The 16,394-nt window shown below is 42.6% G+C and overlaps 1 protein-coding gene across 3 annotated transcripts in view; it reads right to left on the bottom strand.

Moving 5' to 3' along the window:
• Window positions 1-2,376: 2,376 nt before the first annotated feature.
• RAPGEF5 (Rap guanine nucleotide exchange factor 5) overlaps window positions 2,377-16,394 on the bottom strand; it is a 160,294-nt gene continuing 146,276 nt past the window's right edge. The window contains exons 24-27 of one of the 3 annotated variants that reach the window (XM_054815307.1): window positions 14,062-14,126; window positions 9,473-9,527; window positions 6,001-6,115; window positions 2,377-4,282 (exon numbers count right to left, since the gene is read on the bottom strand). In XM_054815307.1, the coding sequence (XP_054671282.1) occupies window positions 4,264-4,282; window positions 6,001-6,115; window positions 9,473-9,527; window positions 14,062-14,126 (254 nt within the window). In that variant the 3' untranslated portion in view covers window positions 2,377-4,263. Of the gene's footprint in view, window positions 4,283-4,344; window positions 6,116-9,472; window positions 9,528-14,061; window positions 14,127-16,394 lie in introns of those variants that run through there. The other 2 variants (XM_054815306.1, XM_054815308.1) reach the window with 2 other exon arrangements.

Here is a 16,394-nt window from a genome sequence, read left to right as displayed (position 1 = left end):
TTCTCAATGGGGAAGTAAGGACCAGAATTGCCTCTATCCTGAGGAAGTGGGACCTGGAAAGGGTCAGCAGCACGCTTCAGAGCAAAGGAAGCTTTCTAAGGCTTTCAAGATGATGCCCCTTTCCCTCCTTCCATAGTCTGCCTGGGATAGAAGAGGGATGGGAAAAACATGCTGAGTCCCAGCCAGTTCCCAAAACGCGTGGATTTGCAAAGAGTATGAGATGATCTGTACAAAGATCCTGGTGTCTTTACAAATAAGTGCCGGTACAGACCTCTTGGGTGGACAAACAGCTGCAACTGCTTACCAGAAACACCCTTGATTGGTGTTCATTGCAATGGGCAATGAAAATTGAAAGGAAGTGTGCAGACTGTATCATTGCCATTCCTTGACCTCTGAAAGGCTCTGAGGCTCAAGCTACTTTTGCTAGGCATTCCAGACCTTTACAAGGGTCTTATGAAATCCACTGACCTTCTTTCAGAGAAGAGGGAATGCAGAGAACACTTTTCTCCCCGCTTCAAAAATTGTTCATTTGGCTCACCTTTGCAGGCCTCCTCAGTTCTCCAGATTTCATAATAGCTGCACTGCACAATTCTTCTAACTCTGATACAACTACAGGTATTTCACAGTATAATTGTAGCCACACATGTAGGGTGTTGTCACACAGCTCTCCAGCGTGACATGGTGGTCACTGGAGGTAGCACTCGGAGCCAGAGAAGGACTTACCTTCTTTGGGTTTTGCTGTGTAACTCACCCCTACAGCAGAAGACAGCAGGACGCCAGGGCAGATGCTCTGTGTGGTGTGAAAGCCCACTGAGATGTGAAACACAATAAATATTCAGGAGATTTAGTATTTCAGGCTGAGTGGGTTTTTTCCCACCGAGAAGAGGGAATCACCTCTACATAGGGTAGAGCAGTTGGCCCCACGCAGGTCAGTCCCAGTCTGGGCTGAGGGCTGTGCTGGCCCCAGAGCAAACCACCCCAACCTGCTGCCTCTGGCCTTCACACAGCTCCCGCAGGAACGGCTCATCACAGGCCTCTCCAATCAGTCCCTTCAGTTAAAATTCACAGAGTCCAGTGAGCAGCTTAAATTGCAGGTCTTTGCCAAATAAAGCTCCTTTTGGAGCCATTGTCTAAATACTTCAGAAAGATGGTCTGAAGGGACAACATATGGAGGGCAGCAGCCTTTTCTTGTAGCTTTTCTAGCACAGCTGGAGCTGTGAGGCAGCTGCCCTTAGCTCTACACTTTCCCATCTGCAAATCATCTTAAATATATCACCACTCTAACTTCTTGTGACAACCTCCCAGCAAGGCTGATGGATAGAAGGAGAGCCCTTCGGTGCAAAGTTAGCTGCCTGCGTGCAGCCACTGGTGGCTTGAAGTAATTCAGCTGACTGACTGCAACAGGTTAGGAGATGCCCCCAGGTCTCCTTCTGGGCTACGCTGTGGGGAGTGATGACCTCCAATGAAAGGAGAGTGATGAACAGCTGGGAACATAAATTCTTCAGCTTGCACAGCCGGATCTGCAAGAGGATGTCTGGCTGTAAAGTATCTTTAAACATCATCACAGAGCTGTGTCAACAACTTGGGCTTGTACTGTTTTAATTATTAGTTAAAATTCACCCCACCTGTATATTAACACTGGCACAAACCCTTTGTAGGTCAGGCTTAAGACTATTTAAGGTGCAGACACTTAGAGAATTAAGAACTGCCTATTTGTAAAGCACTTTGACCAGACATCACACTGTTAAGTACCAAGTGTTATTTCTGCATGACATAGCCAGGTTTGGCTTAGTGGTTCCCAGGGTTTGCAAGTGGAAAGGGTGGAGGGACAGGACAAGCCTCAGCCACTTTACAGCATGCTCGCAGCCCACCATGGGCTCTGCCTTCCCCACTGCAGACCAGCCAACAGGAGGGAGAGGAAACCGCGCTGGCAGGGATGCCTGATGAAAGGGGAAAGCATTTGCTGTCCTCAGTGAGAGGATCAAGTGCCGCTAAGCAGACTCCAGAGGATATGAAGATAGATTTACTCCTCCCCTCTCCCACAGGGACTTCTCATGGTGGCTCCAGGCCCCTCTTAGACTGTGCCGTGATGATAAGGCACAGCTGAGACCCCATTAACATCATCTCTGCTTCTGAAACTGCCTGGAATGTATCGGTACCAGCAAGTCCCACCAACCGGAGATTAACGAGCAGCTCTGAACAGATGGGGTCAGGCTCCCAAACCTCTAACCAGGCGCACGCTGGTCTGCATCCACCTTGCAAATACAGCGAGGGTTTGCGGAACTGAATGACTGGAAGTATGAGTATAAAATATTCCAGTTAGGAATGATAAGTGCATGTGATAGGCATGAAGGCACGGAGCCCAGACTTCATTAAGGTAGTTTTTATATTTTGAAAAGCAATATTAAAAAACACTGGAAAATGCAAGATAAATGTAACAGTTGCTTCTACAAGTTTTAACCTTGTATTGCTTGGCCATTTTGACATATAAATTATTGCTTACTATCTCTCATAAATACACAACACAATAATATGTACAGAGGCAGACAAGCATGGAATATGAAAAGGAAAACATTAGCAACATTGATTCTGGTAAATCAGATTATTTCATACATACCAGGTCTCATAACGGTGGATAACTACTAGCTGTCGTCCCTGAGAAGTTAGGTAAATACCTTGATTTGGGCTTTTCAGTTTTATTACTTTTAATGCAAGCTGACAGCATTATGGCACTCAGAGAGAATGAACAGGCAGGTGTTCTCACCTCAGCTCATTGACTTCATCCCAGTATTTCTTAACAGTGTAATAAGATGACAATAAATAGGCTATGCAAATAAATATTACTCTGCTAAAATGTTTAGTATTTACATCTCTCTTTGTAATTTTACAGCAGCATGTATCTTATTATTTCTCATAACACTTTTTTTTTTTTTTTGCCACTGTCATGCAACTGCAATTTATTTCTGAGACGGGGCTGGAATCAAAAAGATGTATCATAGAAGCATTGAAATTTGGTGCAGCAAAATCCCACATCAAAGAGATACAGTGACCCAGCTTTTTCCTTTGTTTTGCCTAATTACTCCACCTAGCTACTAAAGAAAATATGCAGAGTATTTAACCCCAGGTGTGATTGCGATAAACTGAACTTATAAGATTCATGGATTTTATCCTATGTTAACATAATTGCGCTATTGAAGGATCTAAAAATAACACAGTATCACCAGTGCTGGACCCCATCAGAGGTTGTGTACTGTCCCCCCTCCCTTTCGCAGGGTTTACTTCTAGTTCTCCTCCCAACCACCATACCTTCAAACTGCTTGCCAGTCTGCAGCCCAGCTCTGCGATGCTTCAGCTGTTGAACATAGACTCTGAAGGGCCTTTTTTTATTAGACAGATTAACTACAGATTTGGACTATTTGCCTTTCCTTTATGCTAAGTAATAATACTCGTATTTTCAATGTGAAATTGATGCATCCAGGTTGGCCTCTCAGATCTAATTATCCTCGGATCCTAATTATACAGGCCACCACGAAAACTAGTTTGCAAAGTTTTAAACAGTAGTCTAATTAGCCATAACACAGGTAACGAGGTTAATGGTGGCTATACACCTTTAAACTGAGTTTATGCTAGCTGCAAGGGGTACACAACACCTGATTTAGTATGAAGTTACAGTGGTGCAGATAGCCAATACCTCAGCTGGCTCGAACACACAAAATTAACCCATCAATTTACTTCAACCAGTCTGAATTGGCAGAGTGAGGAGCCTTCAAGGTGGCTTTGGCACCCTTTCAAATCAAAGCTTGAGCATAGAGTCATCTTTCTACTTCTTTTTTCTTTTTTTTCTTCCCTTTTTTCATTTCCTTGTCTTTTATTCTCCTCTGGCACCGCTGCTGCTTCATCAGCAGTAAGTACCAAAACTATCACAGAGCCAAACGCAGTAAACTGAGAAACAGGCCCGCTTTCTCACCTTCTCATGCTCCCTCTCCCACAGATCTCAAGAGAACAACTTGTGGCCTAGAGCGTTGCACCACATGAGCTAAAGCAGGCAGGCTGGTCTACACGCAGGCTCCTAAAAATAATGCCACAGTAAAAAAGATTTCACAAGGGGGAGCTCAAAAACCAGCAAAGCACCCAGGTAATGCGTCTAGGGTGGGGATTCGGGGAGTGCTGCAACCAGAGGAAGAACTGCAGTAACACAAGCAGCAAATTGTGTCTGGTTTGTGTCCTTACACTGCATGAAGGAGTCCACCGCAGGTAGTATCCTCATCTGAACAGTTTTGGTCTGTTTGCACAAAAGAGTTATTTACAATATGTGCAGTCACATCTACAGAAGAACATAGGAAATTTTTACTCCATGGCCAGCAAGAGTTTATTTTTTTTTCTTTTTACTGGGTAAAAAGAAGATATTTTTTTCTAAAAAAAAAAAATCATATAGTATTTGATAATAACAAAGTACAAGCAAATACATTTCTGAAACATCTGTTTCCTTTACAATAGATCTATACAATATTTCACAGATGGGAAAACCGAATGCATTCTACAGATTCTCCCACAGACTACTCGTTAAAGCTGCTTTTTTTTTTTTTTAATCCCTTTAAACCAGAGATAACACAATGATGAAAAGCATGCTACTTCAGTATTCCCATATTTCAGTAAAGGAGCCATTTTCTTGGAAGTCTTCCTCGCGTGGAAAACATACAATAGAGATGGGCAAGCAATGCAATGTATCCTCCCTGCTCTGCAAAGGGACTGGAACTGTGAGTCAGTGTACAAACACATGCCAGACTGCGTGGCACGCTGCACATTGCCTGTGGCATTCACTAGATTATTTCAGGGCAACTTCTTAGCACTGAAAAACAGAGCTACGGTGAGGATGGTGCTTAGATGTAGGTCAACTGTAGACAAGACTTTAGAAATGCTGCCTCAGTACATGCCCAGAAGTAGTACTTTTAGCTACATGAAAATTGGCTAGGGGAGGGGTGTGAGACGGACAGAGGCAGTAAAGGGACCCTGATGCTGAGAGCCCGGTGTGTATGCAGGTAATTACACTGGTACCCTGTAAGGTGTACCCTTTTGTTCTTTAAAAACTAGGAGCGTGTGCAAGTTAGGTGAAATTTTACCTGCTGAAAGAGTATTTCCAGGAGGTGAGTCAGGAATGTAGGTGTATCTAGGCATTGCCTCTGAACAGACACCAAGGAGGCTGTAATCCAAGCAGAAAACAAAGCTCCTGCTATAATTATTTATAACATGTTAACTGCAGGAGCTGGTACTGTATCTGAGATAACTGAAAAGGAAGAAAATAACACATTTTCAGTGTACAGTTGTGTCCCTAAACTGCAACCAAAGTGGATTGGCTCTTACAGTGTGTTTTAGAAAGCAGATTAAGGGGCCATAACAGTGTGACCTGTTTACTGCTGACCTCCACATCACAGCGCACTCTTGAGTTTCATCTGGTGCGCTGCCTTTTTATATTCCCATTCTCGGTTGTCCACACTTATTTCAAATAAGATGCTCCAGTGGACTCAGGGGAGCTGCACGGATTACACACTATTTTTGGCAACAATACTTTGGCAGCCTTGAATTAGTGTGGTACATACTGTGGCAAACTGAGAATCAATCCCCTTGCGGCATGTCGCTTGCTGAAATGTTTTGCTGCTGTGACACGATATTTCCTTTCATTCTAATACTGGCAGAATCTGCATTGAAAGCTACACTGGACCAAACAATACTTTCACAGAAACCAAGCTCCTGAGCTCAAAGGATGCTGCTGCTCCACTCCCTCCCATCCCGGTGACCAGCGGGGATGGCACCAAGCTTGCCCTGCAACTCTGTGAGCAGCTCCTTTGCTGGCCCTTGCCTGATTTTCCTGCGCATGTTGTGTGAGCTACTGATAAAACTCAGTAAACTGTTCTTATATAGGGAAGCAACATGCTTGGCATAAACATTCACTTAATTCAAAGTGCTGCAGTTACAAGCTTATACGAAGCTGTGTATGCTCACACTCGCGGCTCTATCCTGTGAGAAAGCTCAAACAGAGCTTGCTGGTTGTCAATGACGTGCAGGTGATGGACATATGGCTTCAGCTCATGATGCTCTTTTGAAGGAACTTCATTGCCTGCAAGACAGGAGAAAGGGGGTGGATCAGAAAGCCGTGCCTTGCCTGCTTCTCTGTCCTGTGTGTTACAAAGTCCCTGGTGTGCCGACCTGTCGGGTGCTAGACAGTCACAAAAAAGACAGCCAGTGATACAAAGGACTTGCTGTTTAAGTGCAATGCATGAGGTAACAGCTAGATACAGAAAAGGGGAGAAGAAAGAAAGAAGCAGGCAATGCTGGGCAGCCAGCGTGCACAAAGGAGGGACAAGTGGATGGCAAGAAGCTGACTCCTCCCAAGCAGAAGATTTACTTCTGCTGGCACTACAGGCAGCCTGTCCCCTGTGAGGGTGGTTCAAGGTTTCCTTTACACAGCTCTGGCAGCACAACGGGACCTTGCGCAGGGGTGGGCGACCCAGCCTGTAACTTTTAAACAACCTTAAGACAAGTACACAAGACAGCAGGCCCTAGATAATTCCCTTCGGAGCAGGTGAAAGGTGACAGCGCAGCAGACAGACACGAAAGCTCTTCAAAGCTGCTCTGACAGGCCCCCACGTTTTGATCCGTTATGCTTTTGATTTCTGATCTAGTAACAGAGCCGAGAGTCGTGCTGTCATTTCATGGGAGTTTACATGGCAAGAGGAATTAGCTGCGTAACAGACAAATTGAAGGGTGGCTTGAACAGCAGATGTTTTCTGTTACAAGCTTTACGCCCGACGTTGGTGTGTGGGAACTCACTGCCTGTGAAACCAGGCAGAAGTGGAAAAGGCAAAGCTAAGCCCATGGCCATGAGCCCCATCAAGACAGACAGAGAAAGCCACGAGATACGTTTCCCACACGTTGCTGACTGCTGACAAATGAGCGAAGGTTGGAGAGCTCCATTCTAGTCCATGTCCTCAAGGAATTTTTAATGACATTACCATAAATTAAAAAAGAAAACCCCTCAAAATTCCCCGAACCAATCAGCTTAACTCACACGCTCCCTCCCTCTCCTTTGTTTCATCATCATCCTTTTCTCCACGCTCCCCAGCTACACGAGCAGCTCTCCAGGAACCGACCATCCCACTCATTTCTAAAGGGCGCCATACGACATCGGTAACGTGGGAGGTCGATGCAGCCAGTTCTGCGTGCGGCTGCTCACGGGGCTCCCGGGCAGCTATTTTTAGGAGCTATTTCTGAGCAGCTATCTAACTTGAGAAATGTGGGAGAGAACAGGACAACGTGATAAATTTGTGTCTGGATACAGAGATGACCTTTTTGTTCTGAGGGAACAGGATCCCAGCAGCTGTGCTGAACGTACTGAAAAACATTTGTATTTCTCATTAACACCTGAAATGACAAAAGCTTGAATTATGTTATTTTCTCAGGCTGCTATTCCTGGGTTTGGAAATGCTATTATTTGTTTTCAGGACTTAGGATATAAAAGTATTATTACCATTAAAAAGGCATTTCAGTCTTGCTTGGAACCTGACCAGTTTCTAATCCAGAAAGACTTTGGCCTGCAAGCTTAATACACGATACAGCTCATAAACAAAAATAATATTCCTTGCTTAGTTTTGTTTGAATTCTTTCCTACAGTGAGACGCCTGCTGCTCTCAGGTCAATCTGGGAATTGATGCAGTAGAGAGATTCACATTCCTGAGAGCAAAATAAGCCCACTAGAAAAGGAAACTGTCCATAAAGTCTCAATAAATATTCAGTGAATTCATTTCATGCCTAAACGAATTTAAGAAAAAAAAGAAGTGCCTACAGGGATGTCTGTATAAGCTGCTTTTTAAATGCCAGCTTCACAATAAATCAAGTCTGTGGTAAAATAAAATAACAATCACGTACTTCAAACTACCAGATTATATGATAAATCTCAGGTATTAACCTTGGATTTATGTTGCAACACTTACAAAACCACCTGGAAAAAAAAAGGCAAAAACAAGATGAAAGATTTGCAGAGAAGCTGCAAAAAAAATTCACATTGTTAAAAGGAACCAATGCTACATTTTATAATGCCTAATAAGAGATATTCTAACTTATAGAGGCATGGTTTGGATTAATCAATATTTCCTTCAGTATCTAGTTTAACAGAATAAAAACAAAAGGCACATCCCTCCCTCTCCCTCTCTCTCTCATACATATATAAATCTATATATCTCAAAATGACACAAGAACCATAATACTGAGCAGCCTTTGTTTTAAAAAAAAGATTGTACATACGTATGGTAATTCTACAGAACAAATCTTCAGCAAAGATCTTAACAGTACCTATTGTTCTCCAAGGTACATGTATTTATACACAAAATAATAATAATAATTATAATTATTATTCTTTTTGTCAGAGTCCATGCTGACAGCTGCTGAAAATTCAGCTGGAAAAAAGAAATTATTCAAACTTTTTTTCCCAAGGCTGTAGCACAGTTCTGAACTTCTCCTTGGAAAAAAGGTTTTAATAGCCTCAATAAATGACATGTTTAGCGGGTTTGGCTTAAAAACTAACCACTTCCTAAAGTAGTGTTGTGTTTTTCCCCTTTCTGTGTTTAACCTCTCTGCAGAGAATGAGAAATGCTGAGAAAGAGAAAAACAAGGTTTCTCCTCTGCAAGCAAAAGAACAAAGCGAGCTGGGGTCTTCTGTCCTTCTTAAGGTTGGATTCTCTGGTAGCTAGTAAGGTGGAAACACACATAAAAAAGCCTTTTGTGCAGCTGAGGCACTTGTGACCATTCCCATCAGCGTAGATCCTCCCATGTCTAAAGCAGGCAGAGCTCTATTAGCAGGCTTCCCCTAGCAGAGGTCCTAAGACAAGCCCCTCTTTTCTACCTCATCAACTACTTTCCGGAAACCCACAGGATCTTACCATCTTCAAGACTTCTACCATTTTGTGAAATGTCCTAAAGAACCCAAACTAAGCAAACAATTGCTCTTGGTGAAAAGCCAAGTGAAAAGCTGTGGTGATGAATACCATATTTTAGCTACTGGAAGCCAAGACAGCTGTGAATCCATTACCAAAACACACAGACTAATGGGAGACTGAGGTAACTCCGTTGTAGCTGGGCAAGTGAGAAACGGCAGCGTATATCAGAGGCCTCCATTATTAAGTGCAGCTGGCACAGACCTTACACAGTATTTCGAAGAGGTGATAATTTGTGCGGGAAAGTGATTTATAAAAAATTTGGAAGCTGTTTCTACAAATATTTTGTAAAGTAAAACTTCATCCAACTGTGGTTTCTGCTATGTTAACTTTCCAACAATGACGCCCCCCTTTTGCCAACTGGTTAAATAACTGTCGATCCCATTTTGCTGCTGTAGTAAACCTGAGCAAGTGGAAAGAAAGCAGAAAAAAAAAATCTCAAGGCTGTATAAAGGCAAAATAAGTAGCAAATTTTGTATACTCACCAAACTGGTTATTTCTGCAATGTCTTAACGACCGAACGGTATCTGCAATCATGTGCTGCAAAGATAAGATATAAAAGATCAGTGCAAAAATCTGAGATGGATTCTGTCATTAGAAAAGCCAGAAGAATCTCCTTGCCCTACATTGTACAGCAAAAAGCAACTGCAGTAAGGTAGAAAATAAAGACAGCAAGAGACTTCGTTCCTTGTCTTAGTGATAATATATGAGAAAACAGGGTTAGTCTAGAAGGTCCTTATTGATACCACACAGATTAAATGAGAACAACTCCATAAGAGCCCACGGAAAGTGGCAATGAAAAACAGCCAAACAATTGCTTAGTTTTGTTCCTCTGACTTTTATTAAACTGAAAGCCTACGGCAGGGAAGTCCTGTGGACTGGGTGGGTGCTTCTGGGTTCAACCCCCACCTTTAGTGCATTATCCAGGGCATTCGGTAGTCTGCAACCTCTCCTTCTGTTACCACGTGTTGTCTAATTAGACTATAAGCCCCTTTGTGGCACAGACTATACCGTAACATAGACTTGCACAACGCCTAGCACCATCAGGCACTGGTACCAGCTAGGCAGGTTTCTGCAATATAATAACAAACACAGAAAAAACAGCCCATAGCCTAAATGCTGCAGAGCAAGCACCCTCACATCTCTGCAGACACGTACTAAATAAGACTATACTGTGGGTATACTATTTTAAAAAAAAGTTGGTGCTAACAGGGGTATTGGATGTTCACTTAGATTAAGCAGAGGAAATAAAAGGTTTAAGTTTGGTTTCTCATTCAGGCTCAGGTCTTCAACTTATGAAAACTGGAATTGTTCACTATAAATCAGTGGAGTGTGTTCATTTTCACTAGATATTGCCCATAAAGTTCTTGAGGCATTACTTTTTTTTTTCTTTATTTGACTGTTTCTGTGGCAACCCTTCACCAAATCTAGTAACTAATTTAAACAAATTGCAGTTAGCAAGAATGATATAATAGCTCATGCAAACAGCTGCTCTTCTCACATCTCCCTCAAAAATAATTAGAGGAAGAAAGGATTAACTGTCTTGAGTAGAGCATGTTTAAGATCAAAATGACGCACAACAGCTCATCTCTCGACACCCTGGGAGTGGCTTACAAGGCTCCTCCACAGAAAAGCTTATCACAAGAGCACATTTAATGGAAACGTCATATTCCCCTCATCAGTGAATCAAAATAATTTCTCTTGCTACCCGCTGTGCTTCATTTGCCATGAAATCATGCAATCTCTTGTGCTGATGTCCTTGCACTGATTATAATGAAGTTCTAACAAGATGATCTGGATTTCATGATCAACAGTGTGAGTACTGGGAGAGCTACAACTTCCACCGGTGCTGCTGCTGATACTCTTTGCATTTGGCTTTTAGAAGTAAGAGAGACCCCACTATCACACACACTGTCGTTCTTTGCTGTTTCTCCTTTGGGTCAGTGAGTGTGGGGGTCCATCCCAAGACCGGCTTCTGAAGGTGATGCTCTGGTAATGGAAGAACCTCTTTGGTGTAATACTTTCTTAAAGCAGAATCTCAAATCTCCTGGCTTTAGTAGCCTAATTAGGCATTTCTCAGCGTCTGTTTTCAGCTCTCTGGGATCCAATTGTAATACAAAAAATCAGCCAATTCATCTGCAAAGCAAATGCTATTTCCTGACTGTTTAAACAGGTATGCTTGCATACTGTTAGTGTGATGAGTAACTCACATTTCTTGTGGCCTTTCAGCCTACCAGCTACCTTGGATCAATAGCGCTCCTTTAACTGATGACAGCAAAAACTCAGGCTTGGGAGTTGCATGGATATTTGGGGGGCGGGAGCTAAGAATTTTCAGCTGTATGTACACAGTCCTTACAGTTGAAGGCACTAGGTAAGAAGGTATTATCTAAAATGGTAATGGCCATTGACCTGTATTAGAGCTTGCTGGAGTGTGGCTAAGACATGTCATTGCTAAGATATGGGTGACGGCTGACTGGAGAAAAAAACCTGAAGCACCCACATTTCAGTAAAGCAGCTCAGTAAATACCATGGAAATACCTTGAGATGCAACAGTATAAGACCGTATTTTCATTTATTCCTTCAGATTTAGTTGAGGCAGTGGGCACGGTACTAACTATCGATCTAATGCTATTCTAGACTAGAATTCAGCCAACATGGAGTTAAACAAACCACTGCAATCCCTTCAACTTTTGCTAAAACTAGGTAACATTCCTGAGACAAAAGATAGTTTCATTTTCTTCTGTTTGCAAATTCCCTTCTTTATATTTTGAATTAACTTTGTCTTTGCTGCAATCACGTCATGTCAAATCAAGTTCAGTCACGGTAGGATTCTTGAGACCACGATGCTCTAAGAATGTAAAAGAAGCAGGGATTGTAGGGAGAGAGAATATCTCTTATTAAACCAACTGATATAGTTGGAAAAAACAATGGTTCAGACTGACAAGTCCTTCTTCAGGTGAGATGTTTAATGCAGAAATTAAATGGAGATTCAAGGAACCATCTTCGCTTTGAAATTCATAAGTAGAAATTCTACACATTTATGACAGTAAGTTCCTTCCCCAAAGCAGTAATATCTGCTATGGTAGAATAATTCTTTTCTTCTTTTTCCGCAACAGCAAATTTTCAGGTGAGGTTCAGTGGCTTGAACCAAACCAAGCAGGAGTCAATGTCAATCCTAATTTCTCTCAGCGGTGGCCAGGAAGTGCTCAGCACAGAATAGAACACCAAGGAAGACATTCTTCCTTGGGACAAAGCCCTTATAATTAGAAAAGAAATGTGAACTGATGTATACCAGATCACCTGTGATGCATCTTGTTAGTAAGCTCATGCCCATTGACTAAATACCTTAGCATCCAAATGAACCAGTGTAATACGTGCACTGCCTGAGCTTCCGTACACTCGTATTTAAATCTCCCCCAAGCCCTCACTTCCTAAGCTTGCACTATTGCCTGCATTCATATGTACACAGAGCTCCGCGAGACAGCAGGTTCCTGAGGGCGTGATCTGACTAATAATTTGGAGGAAGTGTCAGTTTGAACAACCCTCACCCCACCACCATCACCTCAGATTCTCCCCCTCTGCCATTTAAAAATGCCCATTATCCATTTGCATGGAAAAGGTGAAATCCTGGCTTGCTGAAGTCAATTAGCAAAGCTCCCACAGCCTCTGGAGACACAATGGTGACAGAAAGAAGAGGAAATCTTACCCAGCAAGCCCAGCATACATTAAACATATACATGATTAAACAACAAACAAACAAACTAACAAGGTCTGGCTAAGACTGGAACAAGAATCAGAACCTACACATTCACTAAATAAATATATGGGCCAGTGGGGGGATTTTAGTAACAATTATTGTGCATCAAAGGCTAGTTTAATTTACATGTTAATTGGATGTACTTCCAAGAGGCAATGAAGAAGAGCATGCTAATGAGTTTTATGCAAACACCTAAAGGTCAAACAGTTAATGGACTTGGGACAAGAAGACCTTTCATTAAATGCAAATCAGTGTTCTTGTAAACTCTGCAACAATAAAAGGTACAGAAATCAAACAGAAAACACAAAAAAAAGTTCAGGTTCAAAAGTCAAAATCTACATCTGCTTGTAAGTTGAAAGACAACGTACATTATGACAGGATGTGAAAATAAGTTCAACATCTGGTTCATGAATAACTCTATGGTTGCATGCTCATTCTCAAACAAGTGTAAACACATGGAGAAAATAGTTGGGAACAATTCACCAGGCACCATCTGGACTACCAATCCCATGGCACATCTAGAGCCATTGGGAAGAACATTTTGGTTTCTTGATCAAATGCTCTGGACCAACAACAACAACAAAAAATAATCAAAGTCTCTCCACTCCACCACTGTTCAGATATACAAACTGTGGCTTTCAGTACTACCAAAATGTTATCAACAAAGAAATGAAATATGCAAATTAGAGAAATCTAATGAGTAATATCATGCCAGAGTAGATGTCACATGATGCCTAGAGTAGATGTGGCCAAAGATACTATGTCAGTTAGTGCCCCTCTATGTAAAAGCTAGTATAGTGGTATTTACAGTCAGTTTAACTCATATTTCAGGCATTATTTTCTTCATCACCTAACCTAGATCAAAAATTTTACTTTAATTTAAGATGTCTGGAATTAGCATACCAGTGGCAAGTGATAAACTAGAGAAACCTTTTCCTTAGTGCCTTGATAAAAAAAAAAGGAAACGTAATTCAGAGAAAGCTGAAGCAAGAGAAATTAACTGAAGAGAAATAGTCCACGAGGCAGTGCAAAAGAGAGAAAACTGAGTGGCCTGTGTGGCACCGATGCTGGCCATCACTGGCTTAACCATTTTACACAGAATTGGGGGAGGAAGGAGTGAGAAGAGAGAGGTGCAGAGGAAAGGCGAAGGGGAGATAAACTGTTGGCTGTTTTATCCTGTTTGCTCTTTTTTACTCTTGTTTCACTTCTTCCCAATTCAGTCAGAAAAAAACCTTTTAGTCTTACAAGATAAGGAGGGGAAAGGGAAGAAGAGAATATGAATCTCTCTGAAAAACAGGAAAGACAAAATTAGCTTACCAGCTTTTCAAAATTAACAAGGTTATCCAGAAAGGTTTTATTTCCTTCGTGGATGAATGTTACATCTGAAAAAAAATAAAGGAAAAAGAATTATTTTTCATGGCTTTGTTTGTTGTTTAATATAAAAAAGTAAAATGACTAAACAGCAACAAAAAAGAAAAAAAAAAAGAGGAAAACATCCAATTAAGAACTGACACAATACCTTTGGACAAGGGAACAAAAGCCTGGTATCATAACATGCAGAGATTATCAAATAGCAACACGATGTAAACAACGCAGCAGGAGCATTTTCAAGCGGGAGCACAGATTCCTTTTTAAACCTGGTCTGTGTCACTTCTGGGGTGCATATGTATCATACAGAAGATGCCTGGGAGCAGGCAGGGGCATCCAGAGGGATGGCCCTTCACGGCACACCTGCTCTCCCCACCCTGCGGCATCGAGTGGGCAACGCTGCCCGTGGCTGTGCCCAGGCTGGGGCTGGCCGGTCCCTGAGCCCAGAGCTCCGTGGGGACAGAGCTACCAGACAACGTACTCAGCTCTGACACCCCTCACCTTGCTCTATGGGACACAATGACGCTGAAGTCCCCCCACGGAGACAGAGGCTACAGCAGTGACCAGCTGGGGAGATTAAACACAAGCCACCAAACTGAAGTTCAAAGCCTTGAAATAAGCATTATGGCTAGGGAAAAAACACTTTTACACAGTGTTGTTGGAGAGAATTTGCAAAGGCACCAAAAAGGTCAGTGAGAGGAAAAGGAAAAGGTCTACATTTGGCTCCAGGAAGGGAACTGAACACAGTGGAATAAACTGGAGAGAGGGGAATATCTGGCGAAAAAAATGTTACTAAACTAAGATTACAATTAAAACAGTAACTTGAGGTCATTTTCTCCATTTTTCTAATGCATGTTAGGACACAAAGCAAGACCTGTCTTGGACATGAAGTATCAAGGATATGGACAGATTATCTGTGGGGATTGAAGCTCTACCTCCAATAGTGCATCCTCCAGGTTACTGAAAACACTATCAGGAGCACCCTCACTGCCATGCCCCCTATCAGTGCTCTCCTGGATGTGCGGGTACCCAGGAGTAGCAGGAGGAGACGGCACTATTGTAACAAGACAGCACTCTGATACCATTACTTCTTAACAGTCACAGCTGTGTCTTCCAGCAGGCAAATGTCACACAGTAAATGGGCAACATCTCCCTCTCAGAAGTGGTGACAACCTCCAACCCACCAATCTAACTGTGCATCTCAGCATTGCTCCTGTGCTCATCCCCAGGACTCCCTCTGAAGCCCACTTGGTCCCCCTAGTTTCGGGGGATTTTAGGACTGGGAACCTGCAGCTGACACTGGGGGCTGTTTTGTCACATCTTGTACCCCTTCATGCTCCCCCAAAACAGCCAATTTGATTTATTTCCTTTTGTTTCAAAGACCCGCTCTGTGCCTGAGGGACATTTTGAATTGCTTAGAATGGAAATGTTAATGGCTTCATATGCTGGTGGAAACCTGCAGGCTGGGACTCATTAGGCAGAGCTGTGCATGAGGGGTGATGGAGAGGTCCTGCACCCCAAGGCAGCTGGGCTGGGGTCTGCCTTGGGCAGGCAGGAGGCCAGCCCAGCCACGCAGGATGCCAGCCGGCACTCCTGAGCAAGTGGGGCAAGTACGGCACATGCTGAGGATGCCTCCAGCACCTCTCTGCCCCTCAGCGGCATCTTAAAAATCAGGGGGAAAGGAGGGAGCAGGACTCTCTACACCTCCTCTGCTAGGCTGCCTTGGGGCCCCCAGGGAAAGGGAAAGGACACGGCTTCAGGACATAGGCATTACTTGTCTCTGTACCAATGCAGCTAAAAACCGTCCGTCACTTCTAATGAAGAACTTCTACTGGAAGCAAAAATTTCCACACAGCTTTTTAAGTCAATGACAGCAATGTATATATCTCTGAGGGTGGAAGGAACAGAAATTTGCTTTGCTGCCAGCAACTAAAAGTCTAGATAAATTCAGTGGAGCAGAAAATTGCATCTGAGCTATGTTGTAAGGGTACATCACAGTATTTTATTACGTATTTGAAAAATCTGCCTGATTTTCAAAAGTCGTGTCTGTGTGCTGTAAGAGCGCTCTGCATTTAAATTTAATTAACTTTAAAAGGACACTCTAGAATTATTTTTCATCATTAAAGAAAGGTTATTAATAATTTTCAGGTTTTTGTTGAAACTACTTTTGTTCCTCTTGTGTTGAAATACAGTGATTTGTTGAGTTATTAATGATTTCCAGGCTATCAATACTTATTTTACTGGTCTTGGAAAGAACATTAATACAAACACGCATGACATGG

The sequence above is a fragment of the Grus americana genome, chromosome 2 (assembly GCF_028858705.1).
Source record: "Grus americana isolate bGruAme1 chromosome 2, bGruAme1.mat, whole genome shotgun sequence".
NCBI lineage: Eukaryota > Metazoa > Chordata > Aves > Gruiformes > Gruidae > Grus > Grus americana.
Note: the sequence above shows the minus strand (reverse complement) of the source record. Positions and strands in the feature narration are given on the sequence as shown.